This window comes from Talaromyces atroroseus (genome assembly GCF_001907595.1).
Source record: "Talaromyces atroroseus strain IBT 11181 chromosome Unknown scaffold_9, whole genome shotgun sequence".
Classification (NCBI taxonomy): domain Eukaryota; kingdom Fungi; phylum Ascomycota; class Eurotiomycetes; order Eurotiales; family Trichocomaceae; genus Talaromyces; species Talaromyces atroroseus.
In genome coordinates, this window is record NW_017971441.1 from 492,283 (window position 1) to 512,221 (window position 19,939).

At 48.9% G+C, this 19,939-nt stretch overlaps 9 protein-coding genes across 9 annotated transcripts; 5 read left to right on the plus strand and 4 right to left on the minus strand.

Annotated features, from left to right (window-relative positions):
* Positions 1 to 1,850: 1,850 nt before the first annotated feature.
* On the plus strand, positions 1,851 to 3,043 carry UA08_06556 (putative hydroxyacylglutathione hydrolase; the record flags this gene model as incomplete). Its single annotated transcript, XM_020268846.1, has 8 exons — positions 1,851 to 1,875; positions 1,929 to 2,016; positions 2,076 to 2,147; positions 2,223 to 2,256; positions 2,319 to 2,529; positions 2,582 to 2,808; positions 2,874 to 2,900; positions 2,960 to 3,043. 8 exons carry the CDS (start codon positions 1,851 to 1,853, stop codon positions 3,041 to 3,043), a joined length of 768 nt encoding a protein of 255 aa, XP_020118332.1.
* A 165-nt stretch (positions 3,044 to 3,208) lies between these two features.
* UA08_06557 (hypothetical protein) lies at positions 3,209 to 3,989 on the plus strand (the record flags this gene model as incomplete). The annotated part of the gene is made up of 2 exons (XM_020268847.1): positions 3,209 to 3,398; positions 3,463 to 3,989. 2 exons carry the CDS (start codon positions 3,209 to 3,211, stop codon positions 3,987 to 3,989), a joined length of 717 nt encoding a protein of 238 aa, XP_020118229.1.
* Positions 3,990 to 4,618: 629 nt separating this feature from the next.
* Positions 4,619 to 5,218, plus strand: UA08_06558 (hypothetical protein; the record flags this gene model as incomplete). Its single annotated transcript, XM_020268848.1, has 2 exons — positions 4,619 to 4,978; positions 5,045 to 5,218. 2 exons carry the CDS (start codon positions 4,619 to 4,621, stop codon positions 5,216 to 5,218), a joined length of 534 nt encoding a protein of 177 aa, XP_020118445.1.
* A 224-nt stretch (positions 5,219 to 5,442) lies between these two features.
* On the minus strand, positions 5,443 to 6,845 carry UA08_06559 (hypothetical protein; the record flags this gene model as incomplete). The annotated part of the gene is made up of 2 exons (XM_020268849.1): positions 5,443 to 6,167; positions 6,239 to 6,845. 2 exons carry the CDS (start codon positions 6,843 to 6,845, stop codon positions 5,443 to 5,445), a joined length of 1,332 nt encoding a protein of 443 aa, XP_020118099.1.
* Positions 6,846 to 6,998: 153 nt separating this feature from the next.
* UA08_06560 (hypothetical protein) lies at positions 6,999 to 10,038 on the plus strand (the record flags this gene model as incomplete). Its single annotated transcript, XM_020268850.1, has 5 exons — positions 6,999 to 7,082; positions 7,143 to 7,966; positions 8,214 to 8,505; positions 8,569 to 8,718; positions 8,797 to 10,038. 5 exons carry the CDS (start codon positions 6,999 to 7,001, stop codon positions 10,036 to 10,038), a joined length of 2,592 nt encoding a protein of 863 aa, XP_020118102.1.
* Positions 10,039 to 10,235: 197 nt separating this feature from the next.
* UA08_06561 (hypothetical protein) lies at positions 10,236 to 12,159 on the minus strand (the record flags this gene model as incomplete). The annotated part of the gene is made up of 6 exons (XM_020268851.1): positions 10,236 to 10,378; positions 10,484 to 10,643; positions 11,022 to 11,120; positions 11,268 to 11,591; positions 11,681 to 11,953; positions 12,010 to 12,159. 6 exons carry the CDS (start codon positions 12,157 to 12,159, stop codon positions 10,236 to 10,238), a joined length of 1,149 nt encoding a protein of 382 aa, XP_020118397.1.
* Positions 12,160 to 12,430: 271 nt separating this feature from the next.
* On the minus strand, positions 12,431 to 14,321 carry UA08_06562 (Arylsulfatase; the record flags this gene model as incomplete). Its single annotated transcript, XM_020268852.1, has 2 exons — positions 12,431 to 14,099; positions 14,158 to 14,321. 2 exons carry the CDS (start codon positions 14,319 to 14,321, stop codon positions 12,431 to 12,433), a joined length of 1,833 nt encoding a protein of 610 aa, XP_020118225.1.
* A 1,176-nt stretch (positions 14,322 to 15,497) lies between these two features.
* Positions 15,498 to 17,161, plus strand: UA08_06563 (hypothetical protein; the record flags this gene model as incomplete). Its single annotated transcript, XM_020268854.1, has 2 exons — positions 15,498 to 15,702; positions 15,777 to 17,161. The coding sequence occupies 2 exons, from the start codon at positions 15,498 to 15,500 to the stop codon at positions 17,159 to 17,161; spliced, it is 1,590 nt and encodes a 529-aa protein (XP_020118227.1).
* A 586-nt stretch (positions 17,162 to 17,747) lies between these two features.
* On the minus strand, positions 17,748 to 18,722 carry UA08_06564 (hypothetical protein; the record flags this gene model as incomplete). Its single annotated transcript, XM_020268855.1, has 1 exon — positions 17,748 to 18,722. The coding sequence occupies one exon, from the start codon at positions 18,720 to 18,722 to the stop codon at positions 17,748 to 17,750; it is 975 nt and encodes a 324-aa protein (XP_020118228.1).
* Positions 18,723 to 19,939: the final 1,217 nt, after the last annotated feature.

Below are 19,939 nucleotides of genomic sequence, written 5' to 3' on the forward strand. Positions count from 1 at the left end.
GTAGCAAGTGCTTGCTTACCTGCAGGACGAATGCTCCGTGGCTAATTTCAGGATCGTCGAGCCAGTGAGACAGATGGACGGGCGTGTCTGGATAGCTCATGAAATTACGCGTAGAATACGGCTACCCTCGGCGCATAAGGGGGGGAGTCTTTTGAGTTTTGCGTTCAGATTAATTGCTAATCCTGGCGGAGTGGTTGAATGTAACTGACTCACCGGGTTCAGCTGGCCCCTGGTCCTCTCGACCTAGTTAGATGGACGGCGCGCGCTAGTGCGTTTGCGGCCTAGCGAACCAGTGGCCGGCCTGAGGCAGCGCCAATCAACAATAAACATCCGTGGATCCAACCGCTTCGCTTCATACAAACTCAGAAAAGGCAACTGAATAGTAAATACATATTATTATCGACGTGGCTGTGTCGGCGTACGTCTTGTCTTGCTGTAATCATTCTGCCTAGACTAGGAGACGCTGTTTCACCGTCGCACGGAGCACATAGCTGGAGATCGATCACGCTGCGCACAACTATAGTCGCCGCACTATAGTACGTAGCCCCTGGCCGGCGTAACGCCCCAATCGCAGTCCGCAGAGTACAGTGCTAACCACTGTGATAGACGATGTGGAATCAGCCCCCCGATCGGTCGCACATATTACCACCCACTCACACGATGAATGCCATGTTTTGCCTGCAGTCACGCCTAGTTATAAGTGTGGCCTCGGTCTCTCCGTACTATTTACTATTACTCTATTTTGGTGGCACTTCGGAGTACTACCTGTTATTGTTAGTGCGTGCCCCTCGATCTACATGCGAAATGAAGTGAGAATCCGAGTGATGTACGAGTGCCTTACTCCGTACTCCCCTCTATCACATTCAGAGAGAATGCTAGCGAAGCCTGGTGGCTGCCGGCGTGTTCCGTGGTTATACAGGTCAAGAGAGTCGCAGCCGGTCACTCACCTGCATTACCGAGAGGGCGAAAAAGCAACGAAGAGAGAGAAACCAATGCTAAAATCGGTGAGGGGTCAGTGCTTAATCTTAAATACAGGAGGGGCCTGCCACACGCTTACGCTTACGCTTACTACGTAGTACATCACTGAACTGAGCTCATTTGCACAATCCCCAGTGAATGCATTGATCAGCCACCATAAAGATAATATTCGATTCTTGATTTCAAGGCAAGCGCTATGGTGCCAGCGCTAAGACCTCGGCGATTTACAATACCGACCGACTGCGTAGCAACGGTTGATATACGGAGCGTACGTACGAGTACGTACTCCGACGTACATGTTGTCAATCGGATATCCTCATGCACTAACTAGATTTGTTGTGCTGTGTCATTTGCCAGTCTTTGTTTGTCTTATCAGTATGTAGCTGCAAATCCGTAGCTGTTCTCGCCTCTCCTAGTGCCCTTTGCATGCAGACGCGGTTGCAGTCTTTGGAATTCCAACTTGGGATGTCGTGAAGTGCTGACTCCAGAGCATATCCCCCATTGAGTAACTAGCGTGGGCTTGTCTTACGTCCTTTGAAGCCTCCTTGAACGGACGGCTGTGCTTTGTAGCAACCTGACTATGTCACGTGGGATGCGGCGCTCGAGCGAGGTTGAACGGCTTTTACCCGGAGGAAAGCATGCAATAATAATCGCCCTAGAGTAACTGTTAGCTTTGCGAAGACGTGTAGGAATGTACTGAAGACGGAGGCGGAAGTCGAGATGGGAAGCTTCCCCGGATCAAGAAAGAATACTTTGCTTAGTGAGCATCGCAGCTGCCCCGCGGAGCCTCCCCTCACACGCGCAACTTTTGTGATACATAAAAATAAACACAAACGTATACTCTACGACGCTTCTCGGCCAAGACAATCGCCATGCGTATCCAGACAATTCCCATGTGTAGGTTCCCAATCTCGCGACCGGCCAATGTGCACATACTGAGCAGCATGAAGGGACGGGCAAAAGCAATAACTATGCTTACCTGGTCACCGACGAGCCCACAAAGGAGTCTGTGATCATTGATCCTGCCAATCCAGAAGAGTGCGTTGTCTTCGTCCGTCTTTGCTGCCGATTCTGCCGAGACACTGACCATAATCAAGAGTGATCCCAGTCTTGAAATCCGAAGACGCTGCCGGGAAGATCAAATTGAATGCCATCGTCAATACGCACCAGTACGCACTGATCTGATTCAATGCTCTGCCCAGATTCTGAGCTATGCTGATTGATACATGTGATGGCTGAATTAGCCATTGGGACCATGCGGGTGGGAATGATGAAATTGTGAGACAGTCTCTCCACAGAAGTAAAAGGGGCAAGAAATTAACATAACCAATACCATATAGCTCAAGGACTTTCCGCACTTGCAAGTAATTGGCGGCGCCAATTGCCAATCGGTCACAAAAACGCCTGCCCACGTTGAAACATGGAAGCTTGGTGAGCGAATCACGATAAAAGCGCTCCATACCCCCTGCCACACGCAAGATAGCATATGCTACTTTCTGGAGGATGGAAGCCAGCGTGTTGTTTTCACAGGGGACACGCTTTTCACTGGAGGTTCGTACAACTTTTTACTTCGTGAGAGATCTACTTGTCTGACATGAACAAGGATGCGGCCGATTCTTTGAGGGCGACGCAGCCCAGATGCACAAAGCTCTCAATGAGACACTTGCATCTTTACCGGACGATACCAAAGTCTACAGTGGCCATGAATACACCAAGTCTAATGTGAAATTCCTCCTTGCCGTGTCAAACTCGGAGGCGATCAAGAAGCTCCAGGATTTCGCGGAGAAGAATCAGAGGACACAGGGAATTCTCACCATTGCTGATGAAAAGGTGAAACACAAAGACCTCTTTTGCCGAAATTCTTTTAGTGCTGATTACCGTCGTTTTCTTTACAGGCACATAATGTCTTCATGAGACTCGATGTAAGCAAAAAAAAGTCATTCGGAATGCATCAATCTGATACTAACAATTGAGATGCTAGGATCCCGATGTCTTGAAAGCAACAGGAAAAAGAGACCCCATTGAGGTCATGGCTGCATTGAGAGAGATGAAAAATGCCATGTAGTCGAGCTAATATCTACCTAAGGTAGTCTCGTTACTTATTTCATCAGTAGGATCACCGTGACGTCAGAACAATAAATATAGGCCCATTACTGCTGAATAGAATCTTCCTTTTCCCCTAACTACCTAATAAATACGCCAAATAGTTTGATACGCACAAACCAAGAAAATGGCAGCAGACAGAACAGCAGGTGACGAGCTCACCACTAAAAGCCGTGTACTAGAAACCGCCGCCGGAGTGATCCAAGACTTCCGGCCTGTCAAGAGCATCTGCGCCCATCTGAATGCCTTTCATGTGTATGCGTCCGACCGGTCCAGGGCAGTCGAAGCGAATCATTACTGTTCGCATATTACTGAGGGTTTGTTCTTGCTCCCTCCCTTGCAACGGCCCGTTTATTTGAACTAAAAAGAGGAATGTTACAGACGTCCGACAATGTCTCCTCTACGACTCCCCCGATGCCAACGCCCGACTCATCGGCATCGAATACATGATTACACCTAAAATATACAACAGCCTGCCCAAAGCCGAGCGCGAACTATGGCACTCCCACATATACGAGGTTAAGAGCGGTATGCTGATCATGCCGACGCCCACCGGCGTTCCGGAAACGGTCTGGCAGCCGGCCGAAAATTCCGAAATGAAAGACATTATCCCATTGTACGGCAAGGCGTATCATCTGTGGCAGGTGGATCGGGGCGACAAAGTGCCCTTGGGAGAGCCGCAGTTGATGGGCAGTATTGGCAGCGATGCTATGTTGGATAAAGTGCATCCGCAAGGGCGGAAGGCTCTGTTGGCGGAGAGGGATCAACGGTTCGGCGTGGATCATGAGCAGAAGGCTCAGTCGAGAGCGGCGATTCCGGTTCCTGAGATTCATCCTGGTGAGTTCTTGTCTACCTCTGAAGACCCCAGGCTGATACAATTGTCAGACGCCGACGCGATGACGCGGTAAGCCGTTGTGTCCAAGTGATAATCTGGATTTATTCAGATCTTGCAGTTGCGAAGAAAAGAGAAAAAGTTGAATGTTTCATTGAGTGCTGTGATATTTAGATGGATGTCCCCAACATACTACACCTCGACTTTCCAGATTTCATACTTAAATGAATGTAAAAGCCAAGTATCGTTCGTGGGCATATTGTAAAAATAAATGCAATCTTGCTTCTCTGTCCACACTTGCTCGTCCTGGTGAATTGTGATTCGGAAACGGCAAGCTCTAGCAATTTTAGAAGCGATTTTTTTTTTCCTTGTGTCCTAGGGTTGATACGTTGAATGAATAATCAAATGCTCTTCAACATTAGAAGAGGATAAAGTTGACAAGTATTACGGCGTGAACTCGGCATCATGAGTTCAGGCCGTGACACTTGTCATGGTGAAAGGGGATGTGACAAAAGGAAGGATTTGAAGGAAAGGAAATCGAAAATAAATCTGTGCGGCTGCGCACGTGATCTCAAAGCCAGGCGACCAATCAAAGCTCGCCGCTCTCCGATACGGCGATGCCTCCAATTTCAACATGTGATAGAAAATCAAGTCTAATCAGCGAAGCCAGCTGGAATGCAACACTCGCCTTGACCAAAAAAGAATATGGACTCAGCATTTCGCCAATTACTCCGCAATGCGACTCCCGGCTTCATCTTCAGGCGCACAATCGACGGACTCGGCGTCTTCTGCGCCGTCACCTTGATGTGGGAACACTTCTACACGATTCAGAGAAGCGAGGGTCCTTCGATGTACCCTACCCTAGATGTGCGAGGGGACTGGCTACTTATATCCCGCCGCCATGATCATGGCAAAGATATAAAAGTCGGCGATATCGTGCGCTTCTCCCATCCGTCCTTCTTGGGCGTTAATGGTGCCAAACGCGTGCTTGGTATGCCCGGTGACTTTGTGTGCAAGGATCCGGCTTTTAGTACAGAGGTTGGCGCGGATAATGAAATGATTCAGGTATTTACTTTTCGATTTTACACCAGTGGTTTTGCTTTTCACAGGCTGACTGCGTTTGTTTTCAAGGTTCCTGAAGGACATGTTTTTCTCGCCGGTGACAATTTACCCTGGTCCAGGGATTCGCGAAATTACGGACCCGTGCCTATGGGATTAATCAATGGCAAGATAATCGCTCGAGTATGGCCTCCGTCGAAAATGCAATGGGTCGAGAACACAATGCAGCCGCGAAGTGGGCAATGAGGAAGGAAGTCTGGTGTTGAAAGAAAGAATATTGTAACACTACTGTACTGGTTCACGATTTGAGCATAGTTCGGCGTTTTTTTTTTTTTTTTTTTGTTCTTTTTTTAAGTGGGACATTGTGTTATAGAAAAGGGAATGTACATATATAATCCTACACTTCTAAAGTACATAATGAAAATAAATCAAACGGAACACGAAAAGCTTTGTAAACACATAATAAGCCTCTACCGGAACGAGGAAGGGTTTCTCCGCTTGTATGGCAAAGGCTCGACCCTCTTTCTGCGTAATTCGAACCCTGCAGTATCCATGCCCAATTCTCTCATGACTTCGTCCGTGTTCTCATCCCACTGAGTACGGAAGAGGGCCGCACCGATTGGTTTCAGTTGGTGTTTGGATTGGAGAGCGCGGAGACGGAAGTCCTGTCTTTCGACTCCCTTTTCCTTGATGGCAGCAGCATCTAACGGCTGATTGTCCTTCTGCTCCATAACAAAAAAGGACAGTCGGTGGTACGGACTGCCTTTCTGAGCTGCTGGTGCAAGCCAGGGAAGCAGCAGGCTCGCCGTCTCTGGCAACTTGCCAAGATCAATGTGTGTGTCGGTAGGAGAAATCGGCACGTTGACGGCGAGGTAGTGGCATTGAGAATCAAAGCCGTTTGTTTCGACATTAGGAATGTCCGGGTTAACGACCGCAATAGTGACGAGTTTCTGACCTGCCTCGAATGATTGGACATTCAGTTTCGGCGTATTCATGCTCAACCTGGAGTCAACAAAGGAGCCAGGCGAAATGCCTTTGCCATCAAAGTAGAGTTTGACGTCAACAATCGGATCACAAGAAGGGAGAACGTCAGGAATGACTTTCATCTGTGTGATCCTTTGAACAATGATCAGCCGTCGATATTCCCTCCACTGCTTGTCTGCCAAATGCCGGTAAATCGGTAGGTTCATATCACCTAATAGACAGGGGAAAGCAGAAGTTAGCCTAGATAACCGAGATGAGGGGAAATGGAAAAATATTCCATACCTTGACCATCTTCAAATTTCTTCTTGACCACAGGGTCGTTAATATCCGCCCAGACCTTCAAGTTCTCCAAGTGTTTCTCAATGGCCCCGAGCTTAGACTTCTTAACATTCGCGCCTCCTGCCTCCTCATCAGACAGAGCCCGTAGTCGTTCTACTCGTGCCTGCTCCCTAGCAATATCATTCAATTTCTCCTGCCGGTCCGCCTGGAGGACTTTGCGTGCCTCCTGGAAACATTGGTATGGTAGAAGTTCGAATGGGATGTTCTCAGTGCGCTGAAGGGCAGCACGGCGTCTTCGAGAGCCAATTGGGGACACGCCAGATTTCATAAGCTTCCGCTCCAGCCGAGGGATCGTCACTAATGCAGGGTCGGGGTTCTTGTAGAATGGCGCTGGTTTGGTCTCGACCTGGGCCTCATCTTGCGATACGGCTGTTGTCTGAAAAAGCCGTTTCGACTGCAACGAAGTAATAGCAAATTTGGCGGCAGACGAATGATTCAAAGCGCGGAGGAGTGGCTTGGAAGCCACTTCGCAGTGAGACATGGCAGGCCCTGCTATATAACTGCGTGGTTGTTGTTTACGGAGCAGCTTTCGAAGTTGCGAAGTGGACATTTTTTTCACTTTTGGTACTAGCGCCGTTTTTTCGCCCAACTCCGCGTTCCCGCCGACTCCCAACCGAAATTTATCAAACTGAACAGGCTCTTGACTCTGCCAGCAATCGATTGATTGATTCTGTCTGACGACATAACATCTCAATTCTTCATAATGCCTAGCAGCGAGGTGCTGCGCGCGCTGAAATGGCTCACTCGCAGCGCAAATGGCGTTTTTCAACAGCCAGAGACGGTGATGGTAAGGATTATTAGTTAACCCCATCGCATCGTTTACGACAACCACTAACAAATAATAAAGCGAAGATGTGCAGGCTCTTCGTCACGGCTTATGGCAACTCTTTCAGAATCGGCATCTGAGAGCGCTTCTCAAACAGACAGCACGGCGGCGCCGCAAACCACTGCTAATGCCTCAACGACTGCTTGGCGTCCTACGCCTCCTGCTCTAGTTACTATTTACTCCTTTCCCTCAATGACACCTCTTCGTTTCACCGAATATTCGCCAGACCATCTTCTGCTGCCGGTTAGAAAAGACATCCTACACCGCGCCGTTATCTACGAGGGCGACAAGACCCGTCAGGGAACTGCGAGCACAAAATGGCGTGACGACGTGCATGGAAGCGGACGAAAGCTTGCTCCTCAAAAGGGTACTGGCAATGCGCGAGTTGGAGACAAGAAATCTCCAATCCGAAAAGGTGGTGGTGTCGCGCATGGTCCCCATCCACGAGACTTTTCCACCGAGCTACCGAGAAAGATCTACGACAAGGCTTGGAGAACTGCTCTGAGTTACCGATACAGCCAAGGCCAACTGATGGTTGTCGACAATATCCAAATTCCTGAAAACTCATCGCCGTGGTTTTGGAAGGGTTTCTTCCAAGCCAACCGGTGGGGGAAGCATTATGGGAGATGTACCTTCATCACGGACCAGATGGACGATGACTTATTCAGTACTGTTCAGCCGTGGGAAAAAGACGCCAGGATTCTCGATCGATCAGACGTGGATGTGAAGGATCTTCTGACAACATCGAGGCTTGTTATCGAACAGGAAGCTTTGGACAAAATCTTGCGGGATCACTCCAGGGACATCGCCAAACCACCGCCAAAGGCTACCTACCCAGAAGGAATGTATCTTTCTTGATATGGACGAAGCGGTGAATATGTATAATATGCGTTCATTAGCCTGTGGAGTATCATTTTCTTCTCTTGTGTTTTAGTTTAGGCAGTTATAGTATAGATGCAGTGAACACTGAACAGGGACCATGAGCTTTTTGCTTTTTCCTAACAGAAAGAAAACAAAAAATTTCTGGAATGTATCTTAGAGTCTTCGAGGCCAAAGTCCTTTCTCCCAACGACATAATGCTGGTTTTGCTAGAATCAGCTGTCCAGAAGAAGAATTGCCGGCCGAGGTTAGCGACAAAGCGGAGAAACCCAGAAAAAAGTTCCGCCAGCCGAAAAGCCAACCCCAAAGCTTTCAACATAAATCAAGAGCAGCTATCCCACCATCTCTCGGGCGCGAAAGACGTGCCTTGCTGCCATTGATGTTGTTGCGACCTACTTCCCTCCGAGCCTCAACACCGCTGAGCCGGCTCTCGCGGTCTACTTTTGGTGCTCCTGCAGCGATGCCTCTACGCGCCAAAGTGACAAACCCGGGCTTCGCAAGCAAGGTACGACGGCGACGACTGATGATTGAAAGATATTATAGCGGCCTAATTGATCATGTGTATTAGATGTCTCTCAGCACAGCGAACCCGCCTGTCGACTCTGACGACGTCCTGTTCTATTCTACCTACGGCCTCCGGTTGATCGAGCTCAACCGGCCCAAGAAACTCAACTCCCTCAATGGCTCGATGTGTGGACAGATCGTCCCACGACTTCTGGTATGATGAATTTTACTCTAGTCCGTCTTTTTGGTTGTGTGAACATCCGCTGAGACCAGTATTTTTTCTGAGCAATAGGAATGGGAAAAGTCACAGCTAGCCAACATCATCATGGTTTCCGGCCGCGGAGAAAAGGCTCTCTGCGCAGGAGGAGACGTTGCAGCTCTCGCGCTGGCTAATCAGGAAGGCCCTGAAGGTGTGAAGAGCTCACAAGACTTCTTCGGCCTCGAATACCAGCTCGATCATTTGATAGCAACTTACAGCAAACCCTTTGTGTCGGTGATGGATGGAATAACAATGGGAGGAGGCGTTGGACTGAGTGTACACGCTCCCTTCCGTATCGCTACCGAACGTACTCTATTCGCTATGCCCGAAACTACGATTGGATTCTTCCCGGATGTTGGCGGCTCGTTCTTCCTCTCGCGTCTCGACGGAGAAGTCGGTACTTATCTGGGTCTTACTTCTGAGCGTCTAAATGGAGTCCAGGCCTTTTACACTGGTATTGCAACCCATTATGTGGACTCGAGCGTTCTGAGCAACTTGACGAACCGACTAGCGGAGCTCGTCTTCAAGGACTACGCAACCCTTAGCGAGCGTTGCGACCTTGTCAACAAGACCATCGCCGAATTTTCCACTGGCTTGCCATCCACCGAACAAGAACCCATCCTTCTACGTTACAAACTTCGCCAGGCTATCGACCGATGCTTCAAATACAACACCGTGGAGGAAATTATTGGCGCCCTTGAAAAGGAAGAAGACCAGAAGGAATGGGCACAGAAAACACTGGAGACATTACAATCACGCTCTCCAACCTCTCTCAAGGTCGCCCTTCGCTCGCTCCGTTTGGGCAAGAACTGGGGCATCAAAGAGGCGTTCCAACGCGAACATATCATTGCCAGCGCATTTATGCGTCATCCTGACTTCGTCGAGGGTGTTTCAGCCCGTCTCATCTCGAAACCTGCAAGGACTCCAGTCTGGAACCCAAGTCGTCTCGAGGATGTAACGACTGAAGACGTGGATGCATTCTTTACCGCGCCTCGTAGTCCAGAGCTTATGTCTACCGAGTCAGCACTTCTTCCTACATTCAACGATATCGACTACAAGGAGTACCCCCATGCCAAGTATGCACTGCCCTCAGAAAAGGATATTGAGAAGTTTGTTCGTGGAAACAATCCCTCCGGATCGGCGACGGTCGAAGAGTTTGTCAAGAACTGGGGCAGGAAAGAAGGCATAAGGGCCAAGGTGACTGACGTCCTCGGTCGACGAACCAAAAAGGTAGGGAACGGGTTTGAGTGGATTGAGGGCGGGGAGGAGGAGTAAAAACTTCCTTTTTTTTTTTGTGAATACAACATTGGATATTATTGTAATATGTATCATTGCAGCTGTAGTCGGCTGGCGTTTAGAGGCTAAGAATCACACCATCATTCATCTTAGACACTGAGGTTTTTAGATAGAGATTCCAACATCAAGAGAGTAGGTGGATAGCAAGTCGGCTATCCTCATCCTAGTCTTATTCTTCAAGGATCCCACGGGCCATGCGCTCGCCGTCCTGTCAACAGAATAGGATCTTCATCTTCTCCATTCACAAGGAGGACATCCTCATGGCGCACCCCGAACTCATCAACAAGATATACACCGGGCTCTGACGTGAACGTCATACCTGCCTGGAGAATAGTTCTGTGGTTGCCTTTATTCATATATGGACTTTCGTGTGCTGCTCGCAATCAGCCTCTTTGTCTCTTCACGCAACGTCTTTACAACCAACCTTTGATGCCGATACCATGACCGACACGATGCGTAAATGCATGTCCGTATCCAGCAGAAGTTATTACGTCTCGCGCGGCAATATCGACGCTGGCTGCAGTTGCATTTGCATGCAGTTGTTTGAGTGATTGGGACTGTGCCTCGAACACAATGTTCCAGACCTTGAAGTCAAGTCAGCGGGATTCTGTGAGCTTGTCACTTTTTAAGAAGAGGGAGGCCACCTCAATCTTCTTTCTCAGACTTGTCGGAGTATCTTCGCTAGGTTGAACCTTTTCCAAGAATGGTGGGAAAAACGTCCGACAAATATCTGACGAATAGCCGTAAAGATGAGCTCTAAGGATGTCTCTCAGCTACATTATGCTAGAATTCAATAAGGACTCAGAGATATACCCAACATCTATAAGGACGAATGTCTCGGCAATGAGAGTTTTAGATCCGTTCGTACCCCCATGAGGGTTTGAAGCATTCTCATCTGAATAAGCACCCATGGATGATTAGGGCTATTTCACAGGTAAACAGAAATTAAGCCGTATACGTACCAAATAGTACAATGTCAAAAAACGGTTCAAGTCCCGCTGTTCGAAGCGTAATGTCAAGAACAGTTTCGACCTCTTTCTCGGTGAGCCCTGGATATAGACCTGCTAGTGCATCAGCAAAGGTTGGGGATCATTGGACGGAGTGAGAAAGTTAGACTTGCATTTTCTCATCTGTCGCACTGCTTCCACGGTTCCTGTATTCACGGCACGAAGTATATCGATCTCTTCTTGGGATTTGGTTTGTCTTACAGCCTCAACATTTCTCTGTAAGCCGACTACGTCAAACCCAATTTCGCCAAGACCTCGTTGAATATAATCGCGCATTTCTTCATCTACCATAAGGCGTGGACGTCTTCTCTCTGCCGTAAAATTGCCTGATTCCAGTAAGGTCTTGTAAGGGTTCCAATGCTCCTCCCAAGTGATTATATGGATAGGCTCTGAGAATGGCATTGAAAGTAGACGTGCTCTCTCCGCTTCGAAAGAGGGACATAGGAAGCTCGTTTTTGCGGTGATCATTCCAGTTTCGTGATCATGGTAAGGCTGCACAACCATCAGGAAAGGGCGTTCTTCAGGCTATAACACGATTGCATGGAAAGACATAAGTAAACACAACTTCAATCACTGGTATAGATAAATGGCATTGAATGACATGGCTGGCATACCTCCCAAGGCTCCCATTCTGACTGGCTTATATTGGCATAATATTGAAAAGTATACCCTGGCTCCAGCCCAAACGCGTCAACTCCATCTGCGATGAGTGCTTGGGCCAGCCGGTTTCTACGAGACTCGAAATGCTTAATAGTTGGTGGATGTACGCTTTCAAGAAAGTATAACTCGGTGTCTAGCATGTTTCGGATTGCGCATTCTTGGAAAGTTTGTATGTTTGTAGTTGCACCGTGAACGACGCTTGAAAGCAAAGAGATCGGGTTATAAGTCTGATAATTTCAGTCAGCACTTATGTGACAGTGGAGGCATGATTTCTTCAATCTACCTGGTTCACGAAGGCCGTGGAGCACAGTGCTATCGCCGAAACGCAGACAAGCATCCTAGTCCAAGTCCACCGGCGGGGAGACGGCCTTTTCAGATGAGCTAGAGGCGGATCTGAACGGTTCGGTGGAGTGCCCTTCAATAGATAAGCCATGTTTGAGATATAACAGAGATAGTAGGAGAATGATGGAAGAAGAATAAAGCGTCGCTGGAGGCGGTTTGATAAGGAATCAGTAGAACAGTGGGGGAACAACATCATCCAGTAACACAAGCAATGTCCCCGAAAGTATTTAATTAGGGAATAAATGCGATCTAAATATTACTTCTCATTTTTAATTTTATGTGCTTATGTACCTTTGATTTCCAACTAAATATAGACATTCATGGCAAACAATTGCGCTCCGTTAGAAGAGCCTGAAGCATCACTAAAACTGCTTCACAGTCCTCTGAAAGCGTGGAGGCTTGCGCATAAACTTCTCCGGTTCGTCTCTAGCACCTGGTTTCCAATAATCATACTCCATCCATGCATTTTCCGGCATCTGCGCTTCGGTTGCTTCAAGAAATTCGCCTAGATCCGGATTGAGAGGAATAACGCCCGTTTCTATCACGTACTGGTCCCACAGCTTCAGCAGCTGTTTCAGCCGTTCTGGCTGGCTTTCTGCTAGATCGTCGACTTCACCCGGATCGCTGTTCAGATTGTACAATTGCCAGCGTTCAGGGCCTTTCGGCTTAGGGATATACACGATTTTCCAGTCTCCGAAACGAAGGGCAGCACGACCGCAAGTTTCCCATCCTTGCACAAAGTCTTCCTCATGGATCCGTGATGCCTTCCCAGTAGCCCAAGGGTAGATACTCTTCCCACGCATTGGAACAATTTCCCGGCCCTGATAAGTTGGAGCGGGGTGACTGACACCAGCCATCTCCAAGATAGTCGGTGCTAGATCCATCACGGTGGCGAATTGGTCTGTAATACCCTGTGCAGAATCTGCTGTATCAACTCCCTTGGGGAACTTTGCCAGAAAGGGAACTCGTACGCCACCTTCGGTTGTGTATGCCTTGTATAATCGAGATGGTGCAGTTGCGGCCTGTGCCCAGCGGGGGCCGTACCATATGAAGGAGTTATAGTTACCGAGATTGTCAATACTATTATCATAGTACTTTTGCAGATGGGGAAGAACTCCGCTTTTCACAAGCGGGTAAGCCTCGTAGGCAGCGCCTTCAGCACCATTGTCTGACATGAAGCAGACAAAGGTGTTGTCTAATTCTCCGATGCTCTCAAGGTAGTTCACAACCTTGCCTACGTTGGCATCTATGCACTCGACCATGCCAGCATATACTTCCATTGCGGTGCAGGATTTCTTCTTCTCATCCTCAGTATAGTCTTTCCATTCTTTGACTTCATCGGCCACGACGGGATGGGGCTTGACATCGTCCTTAATCATATCAAGCTCTTTCAGCCTCTGAAGACGTTTCTCTCGGAGGACATCCGGGCCTTCATCATAGACGCCACGGTAATGTTCAATATATTGTCTGGGGGCCTGCAGGGGCCAGTGCGGGGCAGTGAATGGCAAGTAGGCAAAGAACGGGCGTTCCTTGTCTTTCTGTGAACCATGCCAGTCACGAAGATACTCGACCATTTTGTTACCGTAGCCATCCGACGAATACCAGCCATCAGGTAGCTTCTTCACATAATGGTCATCTTCCATATGGAGAGCAATGTAACTAGCTTCAATGAATGTCGGGGTTTCATCTTGGTCCCTCAACTGCGGTTCAAAGCCGTAGTGATTCGAGCAGGCAGGGAGATGGGCAAATGAACGTTCGAAGCCTCGCTTGATGGGAGCACGCTCAGGTGTCAATCCCAGATGCCATTTACCCGAGAGAAGTGTGTGATAGCCAGCGTCTCGCAAAAGTTCAGGGAGAGCCGCAACTCGCTCATTGAGATAGCCTTCATATCCGGGCATTCCACGTTGAGGTGCGGTGCTCATCTGAGAACCTTTGGGACCGTTCTGACCACTGATATTAGTCCATTCGACCAAGTTCCCCAGGCCAGCAATGTGATGGTCTGTACCGGTCATGATCATGGCACGAGTTGGCCTGTCGTGAATCAGTCATTGCTCTCCAAGCCTCGATGGGATGTAAATATGATACATACGAGCAAGCAGCGGCGGCATGGAAATCCGTGAACCGGACTCCTCCATTGAGAGCGATTTTGTCGATATTGGGCGTCCTGATCTCACTGCCAAAGCATCCGACATCCGAAAAGCCCAGGTCATCAGCAACCATGAGCAGGAAATTAGGTCGTTTCGGTGCTGCCATGGTTGAAAGGCTTCTTTGTGATGAGGATGATGTCTTTTAAAAGCAAATATCGGTCGATTTGGTTAAAGAGAGCAAAGGAGCCGAGGAGTAAGATCCGAAACCAACAACCCGCTAAAAAAAATTTACCCGGAAGACTAGCAGATAAGAGACGATGCCCCTCACTAATAATTGTCGCGGCCTTCATTGCGACGACATTTTCCCGCATTGGTTTAGGGCTGGCGTTAGCTGTTGTTGGTGGATTACCCCGGGCACAGCTTCCCCGCAGTGTGCCCACGTCGCATTGTCGGAAGAGGCGGCATCGTTTATGAGCTGTATTGTCCAAGAACTGCGAGAATTATGAAGCTGAGAATGACGAGCAGAACATACAGTTGATGCGCACTCTTGTGCTGCCTGTTCTTCAAGGCTCGAAGTTTCCTAAATGGGATGTCACGGATGTCGTCTCTGATTGGCTGGGTCCCATCGCTTGCGCCATTGACAGCCAATGATATGTATGTATTTGAAGTGAAAGGCACGTGATCCAACTAACCCTATATCAAAAATCAGCGTCAGCCAGCGCCCAACATAGTCGGCAGGCGTAGCTATGGAATCAGAATGCCGAAACGCGTACATAGTTGAAATAATAACGTCCATGGCTTAGGACAAATCCAAACCCGGTTGACAGTTGAGCGGAGATGCGCCTACCACGAGGATACTCGGAGGCATGCATCGGAAAACTTTGTGCAAGCTTCACATTGGAATGATAGCTGGCGTCCTGTTTGCTATTGCTGAAAAGAGACTGCAGCTCCTTCCAGTGCTGATTGAGCAGCAGGTGGTCTGAAGATTCGACCGTCTATGCCCGTGCAAGTTGAAGCGCGAGATATCAACATGGCGATGGCATCAAGCATACTGGCAGTCGCCACTACGTTCACCAATGCTTCTATGCATTGAAGTAGTAAGGCACTGTAAGATATGAAGAGTGGGAGAAGATGAAGTCACGCATTGCCGCCTCTGATTGGCTGGTTCCTACCGTGACAGGTGGCCCACAATTTGTGCCATTTCCAGCCAATAAAATCCTAAGTTGTCAGCAGCCAATGACATCCGCTGCATACGTCACTTCCAAGTTTCTCAAGTACGGCCCACGAAGACCGACAATTGACAATAAGTGTACAATGGGGGAACGGGGCTGAAGGATTCACTATGCTCCAAGGGACCTCTCGAGTCATGGCCCCGAGCGCTTACGGAGACGCTGCGAGAGACGTCACTACCATCCCACTACTACGAGACCAAGGGCTGGTGAACAAGGATCCAAAATCCTCGTTTCGCGCTCGCATTCGTCTATACTGGCTTGCGACGGTTCTGTGTTGCGGCGCATTGCTTTTTGGATATGATTCCGGGCTGATTGGTATGCCTTATCTGATCTCGTGGCTCGATACAACCGTACAACATGCAAAACTGAAACACGGAGTGTGATAATAGGAGGCGTGTTGACATTCCAGTCCTTCCACTCCGACTTTCGGTTTGGCAAATATGGGCCTCCAAGCGAGACCACTGTCAGCGCCATAGCAGTCGGCACTCAGCAGATTGGCGCTTTGATAGGGTGTTTCGCCATTTGGCCCATCAACAACTTGTACGGCCGACGGGTGGCAATTGGCGTTTGTTCGCTAGCATTCTGCTTCGGAGTCGTATTGGAGGTAATGAATTGGCACACGCTAGCGCTTTTCTATACTGGCAGAATGATAGCCGGGTTAGGCGTTGGGGGTTCGTCAAGCGTCATTCCGGTATATCTGTCCGAGATGGCGCCGAAGGAGATCCGTGGACAGCTGGGGAGCTGCTTCCAATTCATGTTCACAATTGGTATTTTTATCTCCTACTGGATCGATTACGCAGTTGGGTTCATGGCCCCGGGCGCAGCACAATGGCAAATCCCTATTGGACTGCAGCTCGTGCCCGGCGTCCTAATGGGCCTTGGAGTCCTGACTTTACACGAAAGCGTACGCTGGCTAGTAGCAAATGGGGAAGTGCAAAGGGCCTCTCAAAGCCTTGAATGGATCCGAGCAGTTAGCGATGATGATAGCGACAGCAACAGCAACTCCAGAACCGCCGTAGCGGCCGAAATGGCCGAAATCCAACAAGGCATCGAAGAAGAGCAACGCGCCAAAGCCGGGTTCTCGATTTTGGAGCTTCTCGAATGGCCTAATGCGCATCGTGTTCTTCTTGCTGTCGGTATCTTTGTTGCTCAGCAGTCTACTGGAGCGACTGCGTTGGCGTATTTTGGCCCGCAGTTTTTCGCGTTGATTGTCGGTCCCGGTGACAAGACCCTGCTTTTAGCGGGTATATTCGGATTTGTCAAGGTTGCTTCATGCGGCGTGTTTATCATATTTCTATCGGATCGATTTGGTCGTAAAAAGGTTCTTTTCATCGGTGCAGCGCTCATGGCACTTGGTATGCTGCTTACCGCCGCACTGGTGCGGTCAATCAATATTAGTAATGGTAGTGACGATGATCGTCCTACTGCTAGTACTTCTACACCGGGTATCACGCCAACAACAATCCTCACCGTTGCCCTCATCTACCTCACCATCATCGTGTTCAACCTAAGCTGGGGCCCGTTACCATGGCCCTACGCATCCGAGATATTCCCGACACGCATCCGCGAATCTGGCGTGGCATGCGGTGTCGGGTCGCAGTGGCTGTTCAATCTGATCTGGAGCTCGGCAACGCCTTATTTGCTTTCTAATCTTGGTGGTTGGGGCACCTTTTCTCTGTTTGGGGTTATGTGTTTGGGCGTTTGCGTCTTTGTAGCTGTGGCTCTGAAGGAGACGGTTAACAAGACCCTGGAGGAGATCAATTCCATGTTCTAGAAGCTTACTTTTTTTTTTCTTTCTATCAGATAAGACAGTGCTCGTGTATATATTACAAAAAACCGTACGAACTAGAAAAGCAATGGGATATAATATTTTCAGGCGCCTGTTTTGACTTGGATCCTTTGCTCCATGTCTGAGACATCCATTCAATCATCGCTTGAAGCCTCTCTTTTTGACTAGTCCCGTCATATCAATAGAAACAGGAAGTGAGAAAAATGAGGTCACTCCTTGTCTCTCCGTGTAATGAAGAATTACAGCATGACAAAATAAGTCTCGAGTGTAACGAGATTGCCAAATACCAAAGAAAAGAAGAAGAAGAAAAAAATTCCTCGTGTGCTCGCTTTTCCTCCATCGTTCATAACGCAACAGCAAACCGCCCTTGAACGCCTTTAATTAGCCATAGTCATCATGATCATCACGCAATAATAGCTGCATGCAGCAAATCAAGTCATAAAAGGTCCTGGAAAATGTTCACTCCTGCCACCCCAAGCGCCATTAACGTGTAAACTATTAATATTGAGAATGATGTAAGTAGAAAGAGAGGGAAGAAAGGCATTGATGTCCAGCTATTTGAAGACCCTGATCAACAGTTGATCAAATCGTCGAACTCATCCCCAGATATAGCAATAGACGCTTCCGAGTCCCGTCGAATCTGGTGCTCCAGCGTAGTAGTAGCACTATCGATCGGCAAAGACTCTTCGAACCCGAAAGATACGGACCCTTGCACAGGCGGAGAGGTTTTATCTGGTAAATTCTCACTGGCTTTAGTGGGGTCATTTCGGTCTTTGTGGGAAATCTGCTTGACCATCTGCGCGAGATGGAGCTTGATCGGTTCATCGCCGCATTGTGCATGTCGTAACACCTCGTTTTTAAGGGTCAGAATCTCCCCGCGTAGCTGCGAAATCTCATTGCTGAGAGCCGTCTTCCTGTCTGATTGTTCTTTGAACTGCGTTTCAAGCATCATGGTATGCTCCTTCTTCTTCTGCCGGCATTTACTGGCTGCTAGCCGGTTACGCTCGAGGAATTTCTCCCGTTTAACCTGTTCTGGACCCTGATCTTCCGAATCCCCTCCGCTGCTAAATGAAGTCGCTATGGAGTGCTTATGCTCACGCAATCTGCGCCTCTTGGGGGGATTGGCGTGGAATCCGCCGGTAACGTTGTAGTCTGTCGAGTTGTTTCGAGAATGACTCTCACTGCTCGGCGGGGTTGGGGTGTCGTCCCAGGTATTATGATTTTCGAAGACCGCCATAATATCTCCTGACAAAGCGGGCCGCTGGTCGTCTAAAGGTGGCGTAGGCTGGCCGTTTCGGACCTGCGTGTGCTTGAAGTCTCGATCCAGCGCAGCAGCAGGTACAAATGTGGTGTCTATGTTCGGATTCCAGTTGGCGAAAGATGGTGATAACGGACTCATGTTCCACACGGGTTCCTCGTCTGCAGTCAAACCGAAGCCCATAAAGTCCCCAGAAATAGCGTTGCTGCTTTCGAAAGAAGAAGCTGATGTCACAGCATCTGCAGTGGTAAACGCCGGAGCAGCGTACAATGACTGTTCAGCCAACATCGTGTAGGCAGACATTTAAGGCCTTTTTTTTTTCTTCCCCTTCTTCTTTGTTATCTGTTGCCTGCGTTGTTAGGGTGATTTCTTCGCTGGCGTGCGTTATTTTTTTTTTTTTTCCCAGAAGGGATTTCCTGGATCTCGAAATTGATTCGACGTTCAGCGAAAGTCGTTGACGAGTCGATTCTAGATTGCCTGTGTTGCCTAGCCTCCAAAGCAGGATCCCGGTGTACGAGGCTGCGTTCAACAGGAACAGACAATTTGGAAATCCAAGAAGCTTAAGGAAGTGGAATAAAGAGCCGCGGAACTGGAACTAGAGAGGAAAGAAGAAGAAAATAATCTGCGCTCATTTGATTCTCTGGGTGAGCAAAAGACAAGGTTTGGCCTTCCGATGCCAGAGAGAGTGACACACAAGGAAAAAGCTGCGGATTGCAACGCCGCCTCGCTGTTTAGGCGTCGGTGCAACTTGCGGTTGATTGAATGTCTGAATGTTCTGCGATAGTATTGTGGAGGTAGATGCGAAGACAGAGGAGGCAATGAATGGCAAATGGCAAGAATGGAGAGAAGACAGCCGCCCAAGGAACGCGCGCCCCGGAGGCAGGAGCAGCACTGCTTGTCTTTTGTCTCTGAGGGGGAAGGTGCCCGTGGAAAGGACGCAGCAGCTTCCGCGAAACAAGGCAGGAGGCGTTGGGCCAGACCCGGTGTTGCAGGCCTGGAAAACAAGGAATCCAGGCAAAGCTAGTACTTGATAGAAAGAGACACGCGAAACAAATTGATATTAGCGGGTAGTTCTACCTAGGTATGGAAACACGCGAAGCAATTGACAGCAGCAGTAAGCAGGATTGATTTGACCGTGAAGAACTACTGGGGAAGGCAATGAGAAGAAAGGCTAATTCATTAATATATTGCTTCTCCCACCTAGGTAGGCCCTGCTGAACCTGATTCTGTCAATTCCATCATAGCAGGGCAGACGTCCAATGGCAATATGTATGGGTCTATTTCCCGCCATTCACATGTGCGTCTTTTCTGGCGTGGCGAGGTGGATCACACCACATACAGCTAAACATGTCTACTACGGGTAACAGCAAACGTGAAGGGTCGTCGACGGGGAAGCTCTCAAGAGCCTAATCGGGGCTCTAGAGCCCACTGTCCTTGGCGGGTGCGCTGACATCATGCAATCAACCCGACGAGAACGGCGTCCCACGCGGAAAACACCCCCCCCC